Consider the following 14578-nt stretch of genomic DNA (forward strand, 5'->3'; position numbering starts at 1 on the left):
CTTGTAGACAACTGTGGTAATCTGTTAAAGGGACAGCCCTTAAGAAACGTGCCTGCTTTTCTGTGGTCGCTAAGTCCTCAGCACTTGTTAAAATCATACAGAATCACTGTCGCCAATCTGTTTTCACACTGGTGTGTGAGCAGGTAAGGAAACCGGTGCTTTGAGAGAACAGGCCTTGAAAGCACCTGAATGGTGAGAAGGTGGAGGGGAGCGTGTGGAAGCTTACTTGTCGTACACTCGTAACCGGGTCAGCACTGCGCCCAGCGCCCTTCCGGGAAGCACTCACAGGGCCCGCTGATGCTGTGGGGCCTTCCTGGGCGCTTAGCTTTTTGCTGGCACACGGTAGGAGTGGAATTACGTTTTTGTTGAGTTAATATTTAATTATTTAACCAGCTTTATTTTGTGTCTTTTTGACAGTTTCTCCATTGAATTCACAAGTGTTCTTGCACTTAAATATATTGTAAGGAGGAAAATGCCTTAACCTCAGATGAAAACACAGCTCTTTGTCGTTTAGGCTCAAACCCGGGTAAAACTGAATTTCCTGGACCAGATTGCGAAGTACTGGGAGTTACAGGGAAGCACGCTGAAAATCCCACACGTGGAGAGAAAGATCTTGGACTTGTTTCAGCTTAATAAGGTAAAGGGCGAATGAGCGGCTCTCCCACTTAATCATCATTCTGGCAGGACGAATGGGATCTTCTTTGCCTTAAAGCGCAAACTTAATTGTTTGAAATGTGTAAGATGAAATTCTTCATTCTGTTTAGTTGATTGGGCCCTTACTTAGCAGGTCTTGAAAGGCTCATCTTGTGAAATATTTTGCTGCCACCTGCTTTTCTGTTTTGTTTTTAAATATATTTTTATTGATTTCAGAGAGGAAGGGAGAGGGAGAGATAGAAACATCAATGATAAGAGAGAATTGTCGATTGGCTGCCTCCTGCATGCCCCTCACTGGGGGTTGAGCCTGCACCCCAGGCATGTGCCCTTGACTGGAATTGAACCTGGGACCCTTCAGTGTACAGGCTGATACTCTATCCACTGAGCCAAACCAGCTAGGGCTCTGTTGTTGTTTTTTAAACCTGCCTATTTTATTACAAACTAGAGGCCTGGTGCACGGATTCGTGCAACAGTGGGGTCCCTCGGCCTGGCCTTCCTGCAATCCGGGACCCCTCGGGGGATGTTGGAGAGCCGGTTTTGGCCCGATCCCCTTGCCAGGCTGAGGGACCCCACTGGTGCACGAATCCATGCCCTGGGCCTCTGTATGCATCTAAGATCTTTGGTTAATCTCTTCCCCCCCTCCCCCTCCCTCCTTCCCTCTGAGATTCATCAGCCTGCTCCATGTTTCCATCCCTGTGGTTTTCACTCCCGCGTTGAGTGTCTGCCCCCTGGTGGTCAGTGTGCCTCATAGCTACTGGCCAGCTGGCCGGTTGCTTAGGCTTTTATGTATATACTAGAGGCCCGGTGCATGAATTTGTGCCCGGGTGGGGTCCCTTGTGGTGGCCTGCGGGGATCGTGCCCCAGCTCGCGCCCCCAGGTTTGCAGCCCCGCAGCCTCGCCTGGCACCCCACCATGGCCTGGCGCCACCCCCTCACCTGCTCCCCCATCCTGCCTGCGGGGCGATCGGTCGGGGCCAGGCCTCCTGCCCGGCTCCCTCAGTGCCATTGGAGCCGGGCGGCAGTCCCACCCCCACCGCTGCCGCTGGTTGCCGTCTGCAGGGCGATTGGCAGGGCAATTGGGCCCCTGCTTGCACCCGTCTTGGCCGGGTGCCACCCACTCACCTGCTCCACCATTCTGCCATGGTCCCGCTCCCGTCAGGGCCCATCGGGGCCGGCGGCGCCTCCACTGCTGCCAGAGCCGCATTGCCGATGCCAGCCATGTTCCACAACGCCCCCTGGTGGTCAGCGCACGTCATAGCAAGCGGTTGAACTCCTGCCCAAGGGGACAAATTGCATATGAGGCTTTTATTATATAGGGTAGATAGGACAACTGAGGCTCAGAGAAAAAGTTCGAGTCATAATTTAATAACTTAAGGTTCCAGTCTTCGTCTACGTTCTTCCTGCCAAACACACTGCCAACCTCCCTCCTTCGTAGCTTGTGGCGATTTAAAGGGTCATAAGTCGGATCCTTTCTTTAGAGGGAGGTTTCATTGTCAATCTAGTGCTTCCTCCCACAAGGTCTTCCCTGCTTTGGGGAAGTAGCTTTGGGGTACAGACGGTGGTGGGGTGTGCTGCCAGAAGCGATGTGTAATTTTCCAGCTTAAAAATAACAGTGTCGCCCTGGCCGGTGGCTCAGTTGGCTGGAGCTTCATCCCTGGACCTAAAGCTGCGCGCTGGTTCCCGGTCGGCATTTACCTAGGCTGGGAGTTGGGTCCCCAGTTGGGGGATGTATAGGAGGCAACCTACTGATGTTTCCTCTTGCATCCATGTTCCCTCCCCCACCTCTCTCTCAGAAAAAATCAATTAAAAAACATATCCTCTGGTGAGGATTAAAAAAAAAAAAAAGATTCTTTAAAAAGAAGAAGTGTGTGTGTATTTCCTTTTGGCTTGGGACATGTGTTGTTAAACGATTACATAGCTGAGGACATTTGTTTTTGGAGTCATACCTAGGCACGAGGGATTAGCAGTGGTTCCAGGTAGGTGTTTCCAATTTCGTTTGCTCTTTCATTAACAGTTAGTCGCAGAAGAAGGTGGATTTGCCGTTGTTTGCAAGGATAGAAAATGGACCAAAATTGCCACCAAGATGGGGTTTGCTCCTGGCAAAGCCGTGGGCTCCCACATCAGAGGGCATTACGAGCGCATCCTCCACCCCTACAACCTGTTCCTGTCGGGAGACAGCCTGAGGGTGAGTGTCGGGTGGCCTCACCCCGTTGTAGTCCTCGGATGGCCCGCACGCTGTCTCCAGGGAACGAGCAGGCCTGGACTGTGTGTGGGAGACTCTGCTTTGTGAATTATTCTTCCAGTTTCTTGTTCTGTTTTGAGAGCAGCCGTGCTCAGAAGTTTGTTTTGGGACGAGGAAGGCTGTGGAGGACATAAAGCCCTTCTGCCGTCCAAAGCCAGATCTGGAGTGACTTGCTCCACACGTCCCTGCCTCCCACCTGGCGAGCCTGGTGCTCTGCGTTCGCCTGCTGCTGAGGGTGACCCTGCTCGTCACACACAAGTGCAGCCTGGGACGCCTTGCCAACCTGGCTGTTCGGCCCGCTGAGCCCTCCAGGGTGATTTCAGAAAAGAAGGGGGTGGGGGGGACATCAATTGGTTGCTTCCTGTATGTGCACACCGACTGGGGCTCTACATACATTTTTGTTCATTTCTGGGAAATAATGTCCAGAGGAAGGGAGAATTGGAATACATTTTTTTTTTTTTTTTTAATGAAACGTAACAACAGTGCCACCACACCCATCAGAAAGGGTCCCAGTGCTACACCCATCAGAAAGGTGGGTGCGGAGGAACGGACCGCTCACCCGGCGGGCGGGCGGGCGGGCGGGCAGCAGAGTGGTGCAGCCGCTGGCGAAGACAGTTGGGTGGTTTGTTGGAAAAGGAAACATGTGATTAGCGTTTGTGCTGCTTGGTGTTTGCCCGGAGGAGTTGGAAACCTAGGTCCACGCAGAAACCTGCACGTGGGTGTCCATAGCAGCGTTGTCAGAACTGCCAGAGCCTGGGAGCATCCAAGATGGATGTCCTTCAGGGCGTGAGTGGGTAAATAACCTGGTATGCTCAGAGCGAAGGGGAAAGAAATGAGCTCTCAGGCCATGAAAATCACAGGGAACCTTAAGTCTGGGACTGAGGGACGCCGATCTGATAAGGCTACACCGTGTACGATGCCAACTACACGACTTCCCGGAAAAGGCAACCTGCAGACAGTCAAGGGCTCAGTGGTGCCGGGGGGTGGGGGTGGGGGGGTGGGGTGAGTGGGCAGAGCACAGAGGAGTGTTGGGGAGTGGACCTGTTCCGGGGATGCTGTCACGGTGCCTACGTCCTCATACACTTGTCCAGACCCATAGGGTGTGCCGCACCCTGTGACCCTCCTGTGTCCACAGACTGGGTGGGGGTGACGTGTCAGTGCAGGCTCATGCATGTGCACACGCACGATTGCTCTGGTGGGACACGTGGACCAGGGGGAAGCTGTGCATGTGTGGGGCCGGGGCAGCTGGGCCTTCTGTCAGCTGTGCTGTGATCCTCGGTATTTACAGGCAGTTGGGCACGGTCGAGGCCTCAGTCACCTGCATCAGTAACGCCTTTTCAAATGGGGGAGAGGAGGACGTCCATTTCTTGTTCCACTTACTTATGTGCGCACACACGATGGAACCAAGGAAGGCGTAAAGGTTCTTACGACACTTCTTAGGCGTTAGAGATGGGTGTATGGGATGGGTGCTGGGTTGTCTGTTCTCTTCTGCTGTCCTGGGTTCTTTCTGCAAGTGTTCCGAGGAAGGAGCCCGTTGAGAGGTGAGCCGGATGGTGGTGATGGTGCCGCAGAGCAGGCGTAGGAGGTCCCGGTGTCAGTGCTGCTGACCCCACGTGAGGCTGGTGTGTGCACCGATCCCCATGGGTGCTCCTGGGAGCCTGCTGTGACCAGGGAAACTCCTGTGGATTTTGATGGCACGTTTTGTACCGTCATTAAACATCCTCCTCGGCGAGCTTAGAATCAAACCAAAGAAAAAAGAAAGCGAGGCGACGTCGTCCCTGATGAAAGCCAGCTGTGCGGGGCTGCCTCACCTGGGAGCCTCTGCCTGTGGGGAGACTTGGTAGGAAGCCTGGAAGGGAGACTCCTGTGTCCAGGACCCGTTTTCTCAATTCAGGTGGTGCCTTTCTGTAACATACATGTTCACGGATGTCAGCGAGGGAGGGGGAGAGAGAAACATCCGTGATGAGAGAATCACGGACCAGACCGGCTGCCTCCTGCACGCCCCACCCTGGGGATCGAGTCCCCAACCCGGGCCTGTGCCCTGACCGGGAATTGAACCTGGGACCCTTCAGTCTGCAGGCCGACGCTCTATCCACTGAGCCACACCAGCTAGGGAAGGTCATGCCTTTTAATAACAGAACGTTGCCGTGTCAACGATAAGGCAAGTTTTTTTGTTGTTAATCTTCACTGGAGGCTATTTTTGCACGGATTTTTGGGGAGAGTGGCAGGGCGGGGAGAAAGGACGTGGATCTGGGAGAGCACATCAGTTGGTTGCCTCCTGCACGCCCCGGTGAGGGAGCCCTGCGCTGAGGTCGGGCCCTTGTTGGCCACCCTGAGCGCTTGAAGGCGAGGCCTTTCAGTGCGGAAAGAGTTCTCGGAACTTGGAGGGGCTTTTCTGACAAGGTGGGCCTCGGTGCCCTGACGGTGCAGCTGGCGTATTGGGAATGCCCTAGTGCTGTGGCCTCCTGATGGCAGGACAGCCAAAGGAACCAAAGCACACCTCCCACCGGCTGCGAAGATGCCATGCGGTGTGCGCAGAGCAGGGCCTGAAGCATGGCTCCTCGGTTCACAACATGCTCCCCAGGAATTCAGCCTCATGGGACAGGGACACAGAACTCGCGGCCTTCCTGGGAACAGACACCCAAGGCCCCCCCGTCCCGGCACACGGCTGCTGGGCAGGACTGATGGGGAAGAAAAGCTGCAGCATTGTGTGTGCGTGCGTGTCTCTGTGTGTGTGCGTGCATGCATGCCTCTGTGTGTGTGAGACAGGCAAGTGTGTGTGAGACAGGCAAGTGTGGACTTCGTGTTTATTTAGATTTAAAAAAATTGCAGGCCTGTCATGTCTGTAATAAGTAACTGTTAAACGTACCTCCCAGTGGAATTGTCTGAGCTTTAACGGGAATTCCTGTGTTTTATTTCCAGTGTCTGCAGAAGCCGAACCTGGCCACAGACACGAAGGACAAGGAGTACAAGCCCCACGGCATTCCCCAGAGGCAGTCTGTGCAGCCCGTGGAGACCTGCCCCCCCGCCCGGCGCGCAAAGCGCATGCGAGCTGAGGTGAGAGCTGCGCGTGTCTGACCGGTGGTGGTCGTCCCCCACGGCGCTCGTGGCTCGTCGCCAGCCTCCTTGGTCCCGCAGCGGGGCTGGGTGTGCTCTGGCTTGTATGTGGGGCTGTGCTGCCGGGGGGTGAGGAATCCAAGGACTCGCTCTGGTGTGTGCTGCCTGGACGGACGGCCGCTTGCTTGTTAACGGCCGTGGGAAGAGGCATCCTCATGCTGGCCCTGGGCTTCCCGTCACCTCAGGGGCCACCTCAGGGGCTTCGGCTGTGCCACTGGGGAGCGAGCTAGGAGCTGTGAGGCTGGGAGACGTATGTTTGCTGGGAAGGACTTTTAAATCCTACCTGAGGATACGTTTCCTTAGAGACACTTCGCCTGGTTGCCTCCCACTCGCACCCCGACGGGGCTGGGGAACTTGCATCCAGGTGCGTGCCTGTGGCCGGGAATCCAACCGGGACCCGCCCATCAGCAGGCCGGCGGCGCTCTATCCACTGAGCCAATGGCCAGGGCCTTTACAGAAATGGAGACGTTAGATAATAGTGAAGCTATTTTTCTCATGTTCCCGCAAAAGGAGCATGGAGTCTGGCAATCATGGGTGCTGAGACAAAACGATGATGCGGCTTTGGGGGGAGCCTTGACTGTGTCAGAAGCCGTCAGAGTGGAGGGTGAGGACCCACGAGGAGGACCCAGTTCCTCATCCATTTCCTCAACAGTCATCTTGAGGGTAGAGAGAGGGACGCTTGAATACCATGCTGAGGAAGACAGTTCATAAGGTTATCGCCACCTTGAGACTCCAGGTAGAGCTGAGATGTATTTGTTTTTAAAGGATATATTTATGTGTATGTCAACTTTCTTAAAGGCCATGAATATTAAAATAGAACCAGAAGAGACCACAGAAGCCAGAACTCACAACCTGAGACGTCGAATGGGTTGTCCAGCTCCAAAATATGAAAATGGTAAGGAGGTTGATCGGTGACTAGGAAAGTCGTAAAAAGGAAGTAAAAACGCTGTTTTGTTTGTTGAGAAAACACTGTGGCAGCTGTTGCCTAGGAAGCACGAGGTTAGGAACTGGCGTCACGTGTTAATGTCCTTCTCACAGCGACGTCGGCCAGGCACGCGGGCACACGCGGGCACACGCGGGCACACGCGGGCACACGGAATGTAGCTGCGGCTCTGAAACGGCTCAGCAGTTAGTGCAGGAGCAGAGGCTCGTGGGAAGCCCTGTGCTTTGTGCGTGTCTGATAGATTCACTCCCGCGTGGCAGGCGGACCAGCTTTCTGAACCTGAATTTGGGCGGAAAGTCGTTTGCCTGGCCTTGCTGGATGCCAGGCACGGAGAGGTGTGGGCTTGGGACTCGCAGGAGGAGTCCTGTGTCCTGGGCAGGCCGTCACGGCCTGGTTCCTGGTGATGGGCGAGGGAGACGGAGGCAGTGCCGTGGAATGGGAAGTGATTTTTAAAAACAGACCGAGCCCTGGCTTGGCCACTGGCTGTTTATGGCCTCAGAGATACTCTGACGGCCTGTAACGTTGGTTTTCTCATCTCCGGGATGGATTTGTGCGAAGGATTAATGCTTTATGGGAAGCCTTTAGCACGGTCCCCACTGCAGGGTGGTTCACACGGCCAGGGTTTCAGCCACCATTCCTCTGGAACCGGGAGGTCGGGGAGGTGAGTCAGCGCAGGCGGGGGGGGGGGGGGGGGGGGGGACAGGTCCAGGTTCTCAGTCGGGGCCACGAGAGCTTGCTTGACACAGTATGTGTTTTGTTGTTGGTTTTACTTTTTTACTGAATGTTTTGGGGTGACGTTGGTTAATAAAATTACAGTAGGTCCTCGGGTTACGGCGGAGATCCGTGCCTACGGGCGACGTGAGGCGATTTTCGCCGTCAGTCGGAACCCACCTACGTGAGCACCTAGTCACTCACGTGGAGCACAGACACGGCAGTAATGAAGTGAAACAGTAAAAAAAATTAAAAGAAAGAGAGCCATTCCTGACCTTTACTTTGGTAAATAAATAATAAGGAACATAAAGCACGTGTGTGCATACGTCGAAATGACGGAACTTTTTTTTTTTTTTATAAATAAATGGGAGATGGCGACGTAACCACGAAACGACGCACGTCGAGTCCGACGTGACCGAGGACTGTCGTGTACAGGGTTCAGGTGTACAAGTCTGTAACCCGCATCTGCATATTGTGCTGTGCGTGCTCCACCCCATTCACCAGCCCAGGTCTCCCTCCGTTTCCATTCACCCTCTTCTGCCGCCCTCACCCTCAGTACACGGTGCTTTAATCGGTCACAAATCTGAGCAGCATCCGTACCCCTTCTTGGGTGTGAATGGGGTGAGCGTTTATCATGAGCTGAGCACAGTAACGCTGGGCGCCACTGCTGCTGAGCGGGCAGGATCGGGAGGCTGTGTTGGCGTCCTGTGTGCGAGTGGGGGGAGTGAGGAGGGGAGGAGGCTGAGCTCGGGACAGAGCGCTGAGTGGATTACCTCTTGCAGAGAAAGACATGAAAAGCAGCATCAAGCAGGAGCCCACCGAGAAGAAAGAGCACCTTCTGGAAAGTGAGAGGGAGAAACCCAAGAGCCGACCGAAAAAAACCACCAGTGCTGTGAGTTGACCTCCTTTGACACTTTACCCCAAGCTCGTATTGGGTGCCTCCCTTAGGCCTGCTAGCTCGGTGTCTGACAATGGGAAGACCTTTCCAAGCCAGCTTATCGTATCAGCTTGTAAATGAGGAGACACACGGATGCGTGAGCACTGAGCGGGGAGCTGGCGACTCAGAATTGCTCACGCATCACGAGCTCCTCCAGATGAGCTGGAGGCCAGATCAAAAACCAAGCGGGTGTTGCCCGGCCGGCGTGGCTCAGGGGCTGAGCGTCGACCTACCTGGCATGAACCAGGAGGTCACGGTCGATTCCTGGTCGGGCACAGGCCTGGCTTGTGGGCTTGATCCCCAGGGGGCGTGCAGGAGGCAGCCGATCCATGATTCCCTCTCATCACTGACATTTCTCTCTTCCTCTCCCGTCCTCTCTCTGAAATGAATTCAAATGCACTTTTCTGAAAACCAAGCAGGTGTTTTCCAACTTTGCAGCTCGGAAGGAAAAGGGAGGGTGGGGACAGGTGCTGGGCGGCCTGTGTGTGCACAGGGTCCTGTGGGCGGCGGGGGGGCGGGGGCACGTTGTTCGAAGCCGGGAGAGCCTGGGTCACACCTGTGGCCAGCTAGTGCTTGGAATCCCATGAAGCCGGTGACCCAGTGCCCGTGCCGTGTCCTGGCTGCAGGTGGACCTGTACGTCTGCCTCCTGTGTGGCAGCGGCAGCGACGAGGACCGGCTGCTCCTGTGTGATGGGTGTGACGACAGCTACCACACCTTCTGCCTGGTCCCGCCCCTGCACGACGTGCCCAAGGGAGACTGGCGGTGCCCTAAGTGCGTGGCCCAGGTGAGAAGGACAGCAGGGCAAGGGAGGCGGTGAGCGCTGTCCGTGCCTCTGGGTGCAGACGTGGCCTTAGGGGACGTGTCCGCCGAGGAACTGGGCTGCCTCTGCAGGGAGGCGGCGTCTCACGCTGAGCCGAGCGAGGGCAGGGGAGCGCTAATAACACGCTCGGAGCTGTTTCCACGAATGACGCGCTGTGCGCTCTTTGCAGAGATTCCTAAATGCTGAACGGCTTTAACAAGGAAAGTGTGACTATGATCCACACGTAACCACGGCTGCCGTTTTGATGTATATTCACCCAGACTTCTTTCTGTTCAAAGGGGTGGGTTGTATCACGTGAGCACTTGCAGGGATCTGCTTTGCTGGGTGTGTATGTAATTACTGTGTTTGGGGCAGGAGTGCAGTAAGCCACAGGAGGCATTTGGCTTCGAGCAAGCAGCCAGAGACTACACGCTCCGTACTTTTGGGGAAATGGCAGATGCGTTCAAGTCTGACTACTTCAACATGCCAGTCCACGTATGTACATACATACTGCTTTGATTTAGGATTTTAATAACTTTTGGGAAAGGTGGGTCTGAAGGCAAATTGGAGATGGCACTTCCTCTGGTAGTCATTGCTCGTGCACGGACACCTGCCATCCGTTTAGGGGTGTTACATCCACAGAACTGTCACATGCATTCCAGGGTTTCATTTGATTCTCTAGAGGTCGGTGTTGCCACACAGACGGCACAGCAGCGGTAACAATGTCAATACACGAGATCTCCAATAATCCCCCCAGCTCAGCAAATGTAACTTAAAGAAAAATTCACAAGATTTACTGAATGACCAATCCGTGTGCCACTCAGTGCGCCAGGCGTTGGAGACACGTTCACGCACTGTTACATTGTCGAGCGTGCTTCATCCAGCATTAACGCTCATCACGGGCGCACACGGAATTACAGGCTTCTGCCGTGAGGGTGGATTCCTGAGCTGCTCCTCCCCCCGGGGCGGGTGCTGCGGGAACCTCCCGCACGACGATCGTGCCGCTGGGTCGTGTTCGTGGGGTGGTGACGTCACATCGCTGCTGGCCATCCATGGCCCCGAGGATCTGGGGGACCCTGGCCCCCTGACATCACGAACGTCAGCTGTGACGTTCGTGACGTCAAGTGTGTGCTCACGTGATGGGGCTGAAGCTCCGATGACGCTCCCCTTTCTGTTCTCCGGCCCCTTCTGCTTCGTTGCCCAGGTGTTTGCTCACCCAGTCCTGCCGCTTGTCCATGGCCTCGTCCGTCTCTGGTTGGCTTTTTTGTGTATTTTTTAAAAAATATTTTTATTGATTTCAGAGAGGAAGGGAGAGGGAGTGAGAGATAAAAACATCCATGATGAGAGAGAGTCATTGACCTGCTGCCTCCTGCACGCCCCCACTGGGGATGGAGCCCGCAACCTGGGCCCATGTGCCCTTGACCGGATTCGAACCCGGGGTCCTTCCGTCCGCGGGCCAACACTTTATCCACTGAGCCACACCGGCTTGGGCGAGAAACATGAACTCTTAACCATCGTTACTCTCGTTGTTAAGTAGCTTTACTGTCTGGACTCCAAGGTGGAGCGAGCAGAGAAGCGCGCTCCTTCGGTGCGGCCCTGGGGCCCGTCACGGCCCGGTCAGGCTGGCCGCCGGCAGTGCGTGCCGGAAATGCGCTCCTGCTCTTGCTCACGATGGCTTTGTCTCCAGATGGTTCCCACTGAGCTGGTTGAGAAGGAATTTTGGCGCCTGGTGAGCACTATTGAAGAAGACGTCACCGTCGAGTACGGAGCCGACATCGCCTCCAAGGAGTTTGGCAGTGGCTTCCCCGTCCGCGACGGCAAGGCCAAGCTCTCCCCTGAGGAGGAGGTGGGTGCCCTTCGCGGCCGGCTAGTGAGCCTGTCTCTGACCAAGGGGGCGGCGTCCTGGGCCGGCGGCGGCCTCGCTGCACAGGAGACAGCGAGGGACGCTGCGGCTCCATTTCCCCTTGGTCGGCCGGAAGCGATGGGCGACTGCTTTCAGGAAAACCCTTAAGCACAGGTTTTTAATGATTTCAAGAAAAGTAGGGATTACTTAAAAAAAAAAAAAAAAGAAAGAAAGAAAAGAAAAGAGAAGCAGGGAGAACCCACAAAGTAACCCTGGTCCCAGCTGTGCCACCCAGAGGGACGGCAGGACAGCGGCTTCGCTCCCTTGGCCCTCAGACGCTCTCACTTCGGTTCTCTTTCTGAGGGAATCGGAGGGTTTGGGACCAGACCTGCTTGTCTCTGAATGTTAAGGTTCAAGTCCACCGTTCTCCACACTAGCAAGCTCCTGGCCTGGTTTCTGGTCCTGTCCTAGTAAGAAGGCGGGGTTTTGGGGTAAACTTTCTTGAAATCTAATCTTGGCACCGAAAAGCACGCAACCACACGCGTGGAGCTTGATGCGTGTTCACCATTGACCCCCGTCTCCCCGCACAGGAAGATCCTGGACGGTACCCGCTGCCCCGTGGTCCTCTGCCCCCTCTGCTCTCCCCCCTCCCGTCTCAGACAGCCACTGCCCCACAGCACTGTCCTGACCTACGACACCTTAGAATAATGGGCCCATTTTTAACTTATGCAAACCCACGCGTGTTGTCTAGACGCTTCGGTAGTCACGTGAGGAGGCGGCACGCACACAACCTGCGCTGTGGGCGTCCATTTACAGCCACGCCAGAAGCCGCTGTGGCGTCCGCGGGTCAGCCGAGTGGCTTCTCCCTCCCTCCCAGCGTTTTCATCCCGCGGGCACTGCACTCACCACCGTTTTAAACAAAGCCCCGCTCTGAAATGTGAGCATGCCGTAGCCCATCCTCGTGCGTGTGCGCTCTGTGTGCAGGAATACCTGGACAGCGGCTGGAACTTGAACAACATGCCGGTGATGGAGCAGTCGGTCCTGGCCCACATCACGGCCGACATCTGCGGCATGAAGCTGCCCTGGCTGTACGTGGGCATGTGCTTCTCCTCCTTCTGCTGGCACATCGAGGACCACTGGAGCTACTCCATCAACTACCTGCACTGGTGAGCGGCCCCCAGCCCGGGCAGCGGTCCAGCCGCTGGACCCTCTCTCTCTGATGTCTCAGCTCTTGACTGACACGTCTCTTAACTGTACGAAGAGTGATGGCCTGTGTTTTTTCCCTCAAGATGTTTCACTGCTGTTGGAACAGGCGTCCTGCCAAGTTAAGGAAGTGGTTGTCAAGTATTTATTTCTAGGAAGCCCGTGAGCCCCTGAAATCGCGCACACGCTGTTTTCACGTCTGACGTGTTTCTGAGGGGAGGGTACCAGCTGTTACCCAGTTGTCCAAGGCTTTCCTCACAGAGGGTTTTCCCCACATGTGTCTCCCCCCCCCCTCCGCCCCATTTCCCTTCTTTTCTAAGTACAAAGATATTGAAGATCTGTAACTCATGTAAATCCCAACACCGGGAACTTAAGGATGTACCACAAGAAAGGGCGTGGTCATGTATTTGTAGCGGATCTGTTCTGCGTCCCCAGGCAATGGCTCTGAGCTGTAAGATGAGGATTGCGTGTACCATGCCTCACGGGATGCTCAGGTTAATTGGTTGACAATCGAAAGTGCGTTGAAGAAACAGAGCCCTTTAGAAATGCTAATTGCCCCGTTAGTGTTTGCCTTAATGGAAAGGGAGATGGAGAGCTGTCATTCCTTGTCAGCCTAGGAAATGGTGGTAACCCAGTATCCTATACTCGGTGACACCGGAGACTCCTAGAAATTCTAGATACCTGCATTTCTAAAGGGTCATACAAAGCGAGGGCGGACAGGGATCTCGGGTGGAGAGTCGACGTTCAGCCTCCATGCCTGGAGGGAAAAGGCGTGCGCACGGACACTCGGGTCCCATCTCCCCAGGTTCCCAGTGTGAGCTGGTGGTGAGCTCCCAGCGCAGGCCCGGGCATGGGGCCCGCTCAGCCAGCTTGTGTTGATGTTGGGGGTTGATGTTGTGAATGTGTGGTTTGAAGACGCTACTGAAATGCACGTTTGCATGTTTTTTGAGATGGGTTGGTGTTTCTAATCTGTTACCAGGGGTGAGCCCAAGACCTGGTACGGCGTCCCCGGGTACGCGGCCGAGCAGCTGGAGAGCGTCATGAAGAGGCTGGCGCCCGAGCTCTTCGTCTCCCAGCCGGACCTGCTGCACCAGCTGGTGACCATCATGAACCCCAACACCCTGATGACACATGAAGTGCCTGTACGTCTCAGCCTCCTCTTGCTTCAACCCGGGGCGCTGGGGGTCGGGTGGGCTGGGGGGTGCCCTCCGCAGTGCAGCCCGGCGGCGAAGCTGTTCGGCGGCTTCGGTGAGGTGTCGGGGTCCTCACACTGTAAGAGGCTTTGTCTGTGTCCGTCATTGTGTTCAGTCCATTCACAGGTCACGCAGCTGTCACCACCGCACACTCTCTGTCCTTTCGTTTATGCCTCATTTCTTTCTGCAACAAGACAAACCCTCAGCCCTGACCGGTGTGGCTCTGTGGATAGAGCGTCGGCCTGCGGACTGAAGGGTCCCGGGTTCGATTCCGGGCAAGGGCATGGACCTTGGTTGCGGGCACATCTCCAGTAGGAGGTGTGCAGGAGGCAGCTGATGGATGTTTCTCTCTCATCGATGTTTCTAACTCTCTATCCCTCTCCCTTCCTCTCTGTAAAAGATCAATAAAATATATTAAAAAAAAAAAAAAAAAGACAAAACCTTAAATAACACACGTTACCTGTCAGTATACAGCACTGGGGAAAAGGCTAGATTCTGTTATGATCAGAACTAAACTCGAACGTCAGAATCCATGCTCTGTCCCTGCTCTACAAAATAATGTATTGAACCTATAGGATCCTAGTTTTCAATGATGAACTGAAAATAGCATGTTTGGTAGATTACGGTTACAGTAATCCCCCCAATTAAGCTTTATTAATTTATTAACTTACCTATCTACCTGTCGATCTGTTGTGTTTGGGAGCACGTGTATTAAGCTGGGGACGTGTGACAAGGGAGGGCTTAGGCCAGAGGAAGCAGCCGGAGAGACGGCACGGCGGCTTGGCCGACGGGAAAGGGGGCTTTGGGCTCAAGGGGTGAGTCTGGGATGAGCTGCTGCTGCTCACTGCGCCCCTGGTTGCATGTCTCATGGGAGCCCTAGAGTTTAGGAGGTGCGTGCCTGTGGGGGAGCAGTGTCCCCTGGGGTGGGGACAGTGC

The 14578-nt window shown here is 55.1% G+C and overlaps 1 protein-coding gene across 2 annotated transcripts in view; it reads left to right on the top strand.

Moving 5' to 3' along the window:
• KDM5B (lysine demethylase 5B) overlaps positions 1-14578 on the top strand; it is a 41101-nt gene that overhangs the window by 11921 nt on the left and 14602 nt on the right. For both annotated transcript variants that reach the window (XM_080651109.1, XM_080651108.1), the window contains exons 3-12: positions 515-637; positions 2668-2838; positions 5818-5952; positions 6811-6907; positions 8449-8558; positions 9230-9388; positions 9779-9898; positions 11091-11249; positions 12231-12412; positions 13429-13591. In XM_080651109.1, the coding sequence (XP_080507235.1) occupies positions 515-637; positions 2668-2838; positions 5818-5952; positions 6811-6907; positions 8449-8558; positions 9230-9388; positions 9779-9898; positions 11091-11249; positions 12231-12412; positions 13429-13591 (1419 nt within the window). The remainder of the gene's footprint in view (positions 1-514; positions 638-2667; positions 2839-5817; positions 5953-6810; positions 6908-8448; positions 8559-9229; positions 9389-9778; positions 9899-11090; positions 11250-12230; positions 12413-13428; positions 13592-14578) is intronic.

Source organism: Plecotus auritus (genome assembly GCF_963455305.1).
Source record: "Plecotus auritus genome assembly, chromosome: 14".
In the NCBI taxonomy this organism is placed as follows: Eukaryota; Metazoa; Chordata; class Mammalia; order Chiroptera; family Vespertilionidae; genus Plecotus; species Plecotus auritus.